This window comes from Abramis brama (genome assembly GCF_963993115.1).
Source record: "Abramis brama genome assembly, chromosome: 10".
NCBI classification, from domain to species: Eukaryota; Metazoa; Chordata; class Actinopteri; order Cypriniformes; family Leuciscidae; genus Abramis; species Abramis brama.
In genome coordinates, this window is record NC_139972.1 from 373,950 (window position 1) to 385,000 (window position 11,051).

The window sequence follows — 11,051 nt, forward strand, 5'->3', positions numbered from 1 at the left end:
TGTGCGCGCGTGTGAGTCTGATTGTGTGAGTGTGTGTGTTTGAGTGTGTGCATGTGTGTGCATGCATGTGCGTGTGAGTGTGTGCATGTGTGTGTATGTGCATGTGTGTGTGAGTGTGTATATATGTTGTTGTGAGTGTGTGTGTGTGTGTGCGTATGTGCGTGAGTGTGTGTGCATGTGTGTGTGTGTGTGTCCCTCACCGGCAGTGTTGTTCGGGGGTCCAGCCCCTCTGCCGGGCTCTCTGTGTGTCCGAGAGCTCGCTGGTCATGTGACAGGGACCCGTGCCGTGTGTTGTGTGCCGCTTGGAACTGTTCGCCAGATACCTGGACCACAGGAATCAGGATCAGGCTCTGATTGGCTGCCGCCAGCCTCTGACGGGCCACTCATCCAATCGGCACAGACTCAGAGCGGCTCCGCTCTGCCTTTTAGCCGGGCATTTTTGCAAAGCGATTAGACAGAAGCAAAGCCACAGAAGGGAAACTTGCCGTCGACTGGCACAAGAGGTCAGAGGTCACTTTAGACTCGGAAGAATTTAGAGGCGGTTTAGAAAGTGATGCTGATGACAGAGAGAGAGAGAGAGAGAGAGAGAGAGAGAGAGAGAGAGAGAGAGAGAGAGAGAGAGAGAGAGAGAGAGAGAGAGAGACTAAAGCCTGAAGCACTGAAAGTTCACGACTTCACAAGACCAGCTCCCAGCGCAGCAGAAGCTCACTTACACACACACACACACACACACTCTCACTCGCACACACTCACTTGCAGACACTCACTCGCAGACACTCACTCACAAAACTCACACACTCACTCAACCAACACACTCACTCAACAACACTCACACTCGCACACACACTAACGCAAACACAAACCGCCACCAGAGAATGCCGCGCTCCAACACGCTCTTCAAACACCTGTGTGTGTCTGAATGGGAGTGTGTGTTGGAGTTGGTTGAGGAAACACAAGCGTCTGCATGCACACACACACACACACACACACACCGTACCTCTGAACAGCCTCCGGATCCGGTTCGGCGTCGGATCCCTCCTCGTCCACTGGAGCCACGGCGGGAATTGGATGCTAACAAACACACACACACACATCAGAACTCAAAATCCGCTTCATTGAAGGGTGAGAGACTCTGTTTTCTGTGTTCATGTGTATCAGTATATTGGATCCATGCAGCTCTTAAAGTGACAGCAGCCTAATATTCCTGCTCTATAATAACACTAATATTCCTGCTCTATAATAACGCTAATATTCCCGCTCTATAATAACGCTAATATTCCCGCTCTATAATAACGCTAATATTCCCGCTCTATAATAACGCTAATATTCCCGCTCTATAATAACGCTAATATTCCCGCTCTATAATAACGCTAATATTCCCGCTCTATAATAACACTAATATTCCCGCTCTATAATAACACTAATATTCCTCTCTATAATAACACTAATATTCCTGCCGTCTCTATAATAACACTAATATTCCTGCCGTCTCTATAATAACGCTAATATTCCCGCTCTATAATAACACTAATATTCCTGCCGTCTCTATAATAACACTAATATTCCCGCTCTATAATAACGCTAATATTCCCGCTCTATAATAACGCTAATATTCCCGCTCTATAATAACGCTAATATTCCCGCTCTATAATAACGCTAATATTCCCGCTCTATAATAACGCTAATATTCACGCTCTATAATAACGCTAATATTCACGCTCTATAATAACACTAATATTCCTGCCGTCTCTATAATAACACTAATATTCCCGCTCTATAATAACACTAATATTCCCGCTCTATAATAACACTAATATTCCCGCTCTATAATAACACCAATATTCCCGCTCTATAATAACACTAATATTCCTGCCGTCTCTATAATAACACTAATATTCCTGCTCTATAACACTAATATTCCCGCTCTATAATAACACTAATATTCCTGCCGTCTCTATAATAACGCTAATATTCCTGCCGTCTCTATAATAACACTAATATTCCTGCCGTCTCTATAATAACACTAATATTCCTGCCGTCTCTATAATAACACTAATATTCCTGCCGTCTCTATAATAACACTAATATTCCTGCCGTCTCTATAATAACACTAATATTCCTGCTCTATAATAACACTAATATTCCTGCTCTATAATAACGCTAATATTCCGTCTCTATAATAACGCTAATATTCCGTCTCTATAATAACGCTAATATTCCCGCTCTATAATAACGCTAATATTCCCGCTCTATAATAACGCTAATATTCCCGCTCTATAAAAACGCTAATATTCCCGCTCTATAATAACACTAATATTCCCGCTCTATAATAACACTAATATTCCCGCTCTATAATAACACTAATATTCCCGCTCTATAATAACACTAATATTCCTGCCGTCTCTATAATAACGCTAATATTCCCGCTCTATAATAACGCTAATATTCCCGCTCTATAATAACGCTAATATTCCCGCTCTATAATAACGCTAATATTCCCGCTCTATAATAACGCTAATATTCCCGCTCTATAAAAACGCTAATATTCCCGCTCTATAATAACACTAATATTCCCGCTCTATAATAACACTAATATTCCCGCTCTATAATAACACTAATATTCCTCTCTATAATAACACTAATATTCCTGCTCTATAATAACACTAATATTCCCGCTCAGAAAATTCACTCGTTCTTCACTGAATAACTTCTGTAACTATATTTGTAATGCATATTTTATTGATAAACTGCAGTGTTATTTTACATTTGATTACAGTTTCTGAACCTGAAAACCTTAAAACAATTTATTTCAATCGTAACTTTGTTCAGTTGTGTCTATTTGTAGCGATTGCTGATTTTTAATTTGTTCTTGTTTAATTACTGAATGTTTACTGTCTTTAATAATGCCTGAAGTGTATATCAGTTCTGCTAGTTCTTCTTCTATGGTGTTTTTAATCCACAGGCAAACGCTCCTCGTGTGAGTGTTCTTCAGCCTGTTGATTTCTGTTCATGATATTCAGATATAATTACATGTTTTGCAATAAGAATAAATGTGAATGATATCTAAGTTTTTATTTTTACCTTATTGGAATCGAAATTAGGATTCGGATAAGCAGAATCGAAATCGGAATCGTTAAAATTCAAACGATACCCAACCCTACACATGATGCCATGGAATGTGTTTCTGAAGCGCAGCTAAGCATGAGGGATTGTGGGATTGCGTGTATCTCACCGGGCTGGTGACTAGCGGCGACTGACCGCGCGGCCTCTTCAACAGCTGCTGCGCGTGAAGCTGAATGTTAGCGCCACCGTCAGACGCCCGGCGGCCCAGAGGACCCATACCGTTCAGCAGCTGAAGAGTCGGAGGCTGCAGCAGAGACTGCTCCTACACACACACACAGAGGGACGTCACATCAGCATCACTGGAGTTACCCAAGCATGGTGTACTTGTGAAGTGTTACTCACTCAAGTGTGTGAGTGAGTGAGAGAGTGTGTGAGTTAGAGAGTATGTATGTGTGTGAGTGAGTGAGTGAGTGAGAGTGTGTGTGTGTGTGTGAGTGAGTGAGTGAGTGAGTGAGTGAGTGAGTGAGTGAGTGTGTGTGTTGTACCTTGTACTCCAGCTGCTGTGTTGGCTGCATGTTCTGGGTGGGCATTAGATGCATCTGTGCCATAGTGGGAACCAGCTGAGGGAAGGGCGGCTGAGGGGCCACACGAGGAAACCCAGGGGCCAGTTTCTGAAGATCCTCCTGTATCTCTGCCCTGAGAAACACACACACATACAACATCAGTAGACTGAGAGGGACTTTAGTTAGGTGAGAGGGGTTTAGAGTGAACTGGGAGGGACTTTAGTTAGGAGAGAGGGGTTTAGAGTGAACTGGGAGGGACTTTAGTTAGGAGAGAGGGGTTTAGAGTGAACTGGGAGGGACTTTAGTTAGGTGAGAGGGGTTTAGAGTGAACTGGGAGGGAATTTAGTTAGGAGAGAGGGGTTTAGAGTGAACTGGGAGGGACTTTAGTTAGGTGAGAGGGGTTTAGAGTGAACTGGGAGGGACTTTAGTTAGGAGAGAGGGGTTTAGAGTGAACTGAGGGACTTTAGTTAGGTGAGAGGGGTTTAGAGTGAACTGAGGGACTTTAGTTAGGAGAGAGGGGTTTAGAGTGAACTGGGAGGGACTTTAGTTAGGAGAGAGGGGTTTAGAGTGAACTGAGGGACTTTAGTTAGGTGAGAGGGGTTTAGAGTGAACTGGGAGGGACTTTAGTTAGGTGAGAGGGGTTTAGAGTGAACTGGGAGGGACTTTAGTTAGGTGAGAGGGGTTTAGAGTGAACTGAGGGACTTTAGTTAGGTGAGAGGGGTTTAGAGTGAACTGAGAGGGACTTTAGTTAGGTGAGAGGGGTTTAGAGTGAACTGAGGGACTTTAGTTAGGTGAGAGGGGTTTAGAGTGAACTGAGGGACTTTAGTTAGGTGAGAGGGGTTTAGAGTGAACTGAGAGGGACTTTAGTTAGGTGAGAGGGGTTTAGAGTGAACTGAGAGGGACTTTAGTTAGGTGAGAGGGGTTTAGAGTGAACTGAGGGACTTTAGTTAGGTGAGAGGGGTTTAGAGTGAACTGGGAGGGACTTTAGTTAGGTGAGAGGGGTTTAGAGTGAACTGGGAGGGACTTTAGTTAGGTGAGAGGGGTTTAGAGTGAACTGAGGGACTTTAGTTAGGTGAGAGGGGTTTAGAGTGAACTGAGAGGGACTTTAGTTAGGTGAGAGGGGTTTAGAGTGAACTGGGAGGGACTTTAGTTAGGTGAGAGGGGTTTAGAGTGAACTGAGGGACTTTAGTTAGGTGAGAGGGGTTTAGAGTGAACTGAGGGACTTTAGTTAGGTGAGAGGGGTTTAGAGTGAACTGAGAGGGACTTTAGTTAGGTGAGAGGGGTTTAGAGTGAACTGGGAGGGACTTTAGTTAGGTGAGAGGGGTTTAGAGTGAACTGAGGGACTTTAGTTAGGTGAGAGGGGTTTAGAGTGAACTGGGAGGGACTTTAGTTAGGAGAGAGGGGTTTAGAGTGAACTGAGGGACCTTTGTTAGGTGAGAGGGGTTTAGAGTGAACTGAGGGGGACTTTAGTTAGGAGAGAGGGGTTTAGAGTGAACTGAGGGACTTTAGTTAGGAGAGAGGGGTTTAGAGTGAACTGAGGGACTTTAGTTAGGTGAGAGGGGTTTAGAGTGAACTGAGGGACTTTAGTTAGGAGAGAGGGGTTTAGAGTGAACTGAGGGACTTTAGTTAGGTGAGAGGGGTTTAGAGTGAACTGAGAGGGACTTTAGTTAGGTGAGAGGGGTTTAGAGTGAACTGGGAGGGACTTTAGTTAGGTGAGAGGGGTTTAGAGTGAACTGAGGGACTTTAGTTAGGTGAGAGGGGTTTAGAGTGAACTGGGAGGGACTTTAGTTAGGAGAGAGGGGTTTAGAGTGAACTGAGGGACCTTTGTTAGGTGAGAGGGGTTTAGAGTGAACTGGGAGGGACTTTAGTTAGGTGAGAGGGGTTTAGAGTGAACTGGGAGGGACTTTAGTTAGGAGAGAGGGGTTTAGAGTGAACTGGGAGGGACTTTAGTTAGGAGAGAGGGGTTTAGAGTGAACTGAGGGACTTTAGTTAGGTGAGAGGGGTTTAGAGTGAACTGGGAGGGACTTTAGTTAGGAGAGAGGGGTTTAGAGTGAACTGAGAGGGACTTTAGTTAGGAGAGAGGGGTTTAGAGTGAACTGGGAGGGACTTTAGTTAGGTGAGAGGGGTTTAGAGTGAACTGAGAGGGACTTTAGTTAGGTGAGAGGGGTTTAGAGTGAACTGAGGGACTTTAGTTAGGAGAGAGGGGTTTAGAGTGAACTGAGAGGGACTTTAGTTAGGAGAGAGGGGTTTAGAGTGAACTGAGGGGGACTTTAGTTAGGAGAGAGGGGTTTAGAGTGAACTGAGAGGGACTTTAGTTAGGTGAGAGGGGTTTAGAGTGAACTGAGGGGGACTTTAGTTAGGAGAGAGGGGTTTAGAGTGAACTGAGAGGGACTTTAGTTAGGAGAGAGGGGTTTAGAGTGAACTGGGAGGGACTTTAGTTAGGTGAGAGGGGTTTAGAGTGAACTGGGAGGGACTTTAGTTAGGTGAGAGGGGTTTAGAGTGAACTGAGAGGGACTTTAGTTAGGTGAGAGGGGTTTAGAGTGAACTGAGAGGGACTTTAGTTAGGAGAGAGGGGTTTAGAGTGAACTGAGGGACTTTAGTTAGGAGAGAGGGGTTTAGAGTGAACTGAGAGGGACTTTAGTTAGGAGAGAGGGGTTTAGAGTGAACTGAGGGACTTTAGTTAGGAGAGAGGGGTTTAGAGTGAACTGGGAGGGACTTTAGTTAGGTGAGAGGGGTTTAGAGTGAACTGGGAGGGACTTTAGTTAGGAGAGAGGGGTTTAGAGTGAACTGGGAGGGACTTTAGTTAGGTGAGAGGGGTTTAGAGTGAACTGAGGGACTTTAGTTAGGTGAGAGGGGTTTAGAGTGAACTGGGAGGGACTTTAGTTAGGAGAGAGGGGATTAGAGTGAACTGGGAGGGACTTTAGTTAGGTGAGAGGGGTTTAGAGTGAACTGGGAGGGACTTTAGTTAGGTGAGAGGGGTTTAGAGTGAACTGGGAGGGACTTTAGTTAGGTGAGAGGGGTTTAGAGTGAACTGAGGGACTTTAGTTAGGTGAGAGGGGTTTAGAGTGAACTGGGAGGGACTTTAGTTAGGAGAGAGGGGTTTAGAGTGAACTGAGGGACCTTTGTTAGGTGAGAGGGGTTTAGAGTGAACTGGGAGGGACTTTAGTTAGGTGAGAGGGGTTTAGAGTGAACTGGGAGGGACTTTAGTTAGGAGAGAGGGGTTTAGAGTGAACTGGGAGGGACTTTAGTTAGGAGAGAGGGGTTTAGAGTGAACTGAGGGACTTTAGTTAGGTGAGAGGGGTTTAGAGTGAACTGGGAGGGACTTTAGTTAGGAGAGAGGGGTTTAGAGTGAACTGGGGGGACTTTAGTTAGGTGAGAGGGGTTTAGAGTGAACTGAGAGGGACTTTAGTTAGGTGAGAGGGGTTTAGAGTGAACTGAGGGACTTTAGTTAGGAGAGAGGGGTTTAGAGTGAACTGAGAGGGACTTTAGTTAGGAGAGAGGGGTTTAGAGTGAACTGAGAGGGACTTTAGTTAGGAGAGAGGGGTTTAGAGTGAACTGAGAGGGACTTTAGTTAGGAGAGAGGGGTTTAGAGTGAACTGAGAGGGACTTTAGTTAGGAGAGAGGGGTTTAGAGTGAACTGAGAGGGACTTTAGTTAGGTGAGAGGGGTTTAGAGTGAACTGAGAGGGACTTTAGTTAGGAGAGAGGGGTTTAGAGTGAACTGAGAGGGACTTTAGTTAGGAGAGAGGGGTTTAGAGTGAACTGAGAGGGACTTTAGTTAGGAGAGAGGGGTTTTAGAGTGAACTGAGAGGGACTTTAGTTAGGTGAGAGGGGTTTAGAGTGAACTGAGGGGGACTTTAGTTAGGAGAGAGGGGTTTAGAGTGAACTGAGGGGACTTTAGTTAGGAGAGAGGGGTTTAGAGTGAACTGAGAGGGACTTTAGTTAGGTGAGAGGGGTTTAGAGTGAACTGAGGGGGACTTTAGTTAGGAGAGAGGGGTTTAGAGTGAACTGAGGGGACTTTAGTTAGGTGAGAGGGGTTTAGAGTGAACTGAGGGGGACTTTAGTTAGGAGAGAGGGGTTTAGAGTGAACTGAGGGGGACTTTAGTTAGGTGAGAGGGGTTTAGAGTGAACTGGGAGGGACTTTAGTTAGGTGAGAGGGGTTTAGAGTGAACTGAGGGGGACTTTAGTTAGGAGAGAGGGGTTTAGAGTGAACTGAGAGGGACTTTAGTTAGGAGAGAGGGGTTTAGAGTGAACTGGGAGGGACTTTAGTTAGGAGAGAGGGGTTTAGAGTGAACTGGGAGGGACTTTAGTTAGGTGAGAGGGGTTTAGAGTGAACTGAGAGGGACTTTAGTTAGGTGAGAGGGGTTTAGAGTGAACTGAGAGGGACTTTAGTTAGGAGAGAGGGGTTTAGAGTGAACTGAGGGGACTTTAGTTAGGTGAGAGGGGTTTAGAGTGAACTGAGAGGGACTTTAGTTAGGAGAGAGGGGTTTAGAGTGAACTGAGAGGGACTTTAGTTAGGTGAGAGGGGTTTAGAGTGAACTGAGGGGGACTTTAGTTAGGAGAGAGGGGTTTAGAGTGAACTGAGAGGGACTTTAGTTAGGAGAGAGGGGTTTAGAGTGAACTGGGAGGGACTTTAGTTAGGAGAGAGGGGTTTAGAGTGAACTGGGAGGGACTTTAGTTAGGTGAGAGGGGTTTAGAGTGAACTGAGAGGGACTTTAGTTAGGTGAGAGGGGTTTAGAGTGAACTGAGAGGGACTTTAGTTAGGAGAGAGGGGTTTAGAGTGAACTGAGGGACTTTAGTTAGGTGAGAGGGGTTTAGAGTGAACTGAGAGGGACTTTAGTTAGGAGAGAGGGGTTTAGAGTGAACTGGAGGGACTTTAGTTAGGTGAGAGGGGTTTAGAGTGAACTGGAGGGACTTTAGTTAGGTGAGAGGGGTTTAGAGTGAACTGAGAGGGACTTTAGTTAGGAGAGAGGGTTTAGAGTGAACTGAGGGACTTTAGTTAGGTGAGAGGGGGTTTAGAGTGAACTGAGAGGGACTTTAGTTAGGAGAGAGGGGTTTAGAGTGAACTGAGGGACTTTAGTTAGGAGAGAGGGGTTTAGAGTGAACTGAGAGGGACTTTAGTTAGGAGAGAGGGGTTTAGAGTGAACTGAGAGGGACTTTAGTTAGGAGAGAGGGGTTTAGAGTGAACTGGGAGGGACTTTAGTTAGGAGAGAGGGGTTTAGAGTGAACTGAGAGGGACTTTAGTTAGGAGAGAGGGGTTTAGAGTGAACTGAGAGGGACTTTAGTTAGGAGAGAGGGGTTTAGAGTGAACTGAGAGGGACTTTAGTTAGGAGAGAGGGGTTTAGAGTGAACTGAGAGGGACTTTAGTTAGGAGAGAGGGGTTTAGAGTGAACTGGGAGGGACTTTAGTTAGAGAGAGGGGTTTAGAGTGAACTGAGAGGGACTTTAGTTAGGTGAGAGGGGTTTAGAGTGAACTGAGGGACTTTAGTTAGGAGAGAGGGGTTTAGAGTGAACTGAGGGACTTTAGTTAGGTGAGAGGGGTTTAGAGTGAACTGAGGGACTTTAGTTAGGTGAGAGGGGTTTAGAGTGAACTGGGAGGGACTTTAGTTAGGAGAGAGGGGTTTAGAGTGAACTGAGGGACTTTAGTTAGGTGAGAGGGGTTTAGAGTGAACTGAGGGACTTTAGTTAGGTGAGAGGGGTTTAGAGTGAACTGAGGGACTTTAGTTAGGTGAGAGGGGTTTAGAGTGAACTGAGGGACTTTAGTTAGGTGAGAGGGGTTTAGAGTGAACTGAGGGACTTTAGTTAGGTGAGAGGGGTTTAGAGTGAACTGAGAGGGACTTTAGTTAGGTGAGAGGGGTTTAGAGTGAACTGGGAGGGACTTTAGTTAGGAGAGAGGGGTTTAGAGTGAACTGGGAGGGACTTTAGTTAGGTGAGAGGGGTTTAGAGTGAACTGGGAGGGACTTTAGTTAGGTGAGAGGGGTTTAGAGTGAACTGAGAGGGACTTTAGTTAGGTGAGAGGGGTTTAGAGTGAACTGAGAGGGACTTTAGTTAGGTGAGAGGGGTTTAGAGTGAACTGAGGGACTTTAGTTAGGTGAGAGGGGGTTTAGAGTGAACTGAGAGGGACTTTAGTTAGGTGAGAGGGGTTTAGAGTGAACTGGGAGGGACTTTAGTTAGGAGAGAGGGGTTTAGAGTGAACTGGGAGGGACTTTAGTTAGGAGAGAGGGGTTTAGAGTGAACTGGGAGGGACTTTAGTTAGGTGAGAGGGGTTTAGAGTGAACTGGGAGGGACTTTAGTTAGGTGAGAGGGGTTTAGAGTGAACTGAGAGGGACTTTAGTTAGGTGAGAGGGGTTTAGAGTGAACTGAGAGGGACTTTAGTTAGGTGAGAGGGGTTTAGAGTGAACTGAGAGGGACTTTAGTTAGGAGAGAGGGGTTTAGAGTGAACTGAGGGACTTTAGTTAGGTGAGAGGGGTTTAGAGTGAACTGAGAGGGACTTTAGTTAGGAGAGAGGGGTTTAGAGTGAACTGAGGGACTTTAGTTAGGTGAGAGGGGTTTAGAGTGAACTGGGAGGGACTTTAGTTAGGTGAGAGGGGTTTAGAGTGAACTGGGAGGGACTTTAGTTAGGTGAGAGGGGTTTAGAGTGAACTGAGAGGGACTTTAGTTAGGTGAGAGTGGCTTGTTAAGCCATAACTCCAACTGGAGTAAAATACAGCAAATATAGACAGGAAAAACACAAGCATTGTCTGAGAGGTGAAGTACCTGGGGTCGGGAACGCCTACAGTGTGGCGCCTCATGGACAGGTATCGGGCCATCGCCTCTGGACTGGGCTCTTCTCCCTCATCACTGTCCAGAGCCATCGGCCCGTCAGTCTGAAACACACGCAGCACACGGGTCACGACACACTGTGGATTAGATGATCCATCCTGCGTCCTGATACTCAGTCCACACTTTTTTTATTTCTGACTGAATGTGACTCTGACGCTCACCTCAACGATCTGATTCTCTGGGTTTATGAGCTGGACCTGCGGTACCGTCATACTGACGGCGTTACTCAGATCCTGCGGGACCGACACACAAACACAGAGCATATCTTATCACATAACCACAATCCCTTTCAACTCCAACAAAATCGCCCCACAATTCCATTCCACAGCCTTTAAAGGTGACATATCATCAAAATCTGGCTTTTTCCGTGTGTAAGTGCTATAATCTATAATCGGGTCCTCGGTGCTTCTACCAACCCAGAAAACATGAAAAGTGAAACCCAGTAACTGTGTTCTGGTGAGCCTTTCTCTGCAAGCATGTCAAACAATAAGCCGATCAGATTTCTCTCTCCTTCTGACGTATGAAGAGGATCTTATTATAATATTACCGGCCCTTAATCTGCACGTTTACACACACCAGCCGACATTTGGTTCCACGAGCGACAAC

At 45.7% G+C, this 11,051-nt stretch overlaps 1 protein-coding gene across 4 annotated transcripts in view; it reads right to left on the reverse strand.

Annotated features, from left to right (window-relative positions):
* Positions 1–11,051, reverse strand: part of sik3 (SIK family kinase 3) — a 62,350-nt gene that overhangs the window by 20,835 nt on the left and 30,464 nt on the right. For 3 of the 4 annotated variants that reach the window (XM_084126138.1, XM_084126141.1, XM_084126140.1), the window contains 6 exons: positions 10,607–10,678; positions 10,380–10,489; positions 3,609–3,759; positions 3,233–3,385; positions 998–1,071; positions 201–323 (listed from right to left, as the gene is read on the reverse strand). In XM_084126138.1, coding sequence (XP_083982264.1) covers positions 201–323; positions 998–1,071; positions 3,233–3,385; positions 3,609–3,759; positions 10,380–10,489; positions 10,607–10,678 — 683 coding nt within the window. The remainder of the gene's footprint in view (positions 1–200; positions 324–997; positions 1,072–3,232; positions 3,386–3,608; positions 3,760–10,379; positions 10,490–10,606; positions 10,679–11,051) is intronic. The other variant, XM_084126139.1, reaches the window with a different exon arrangement.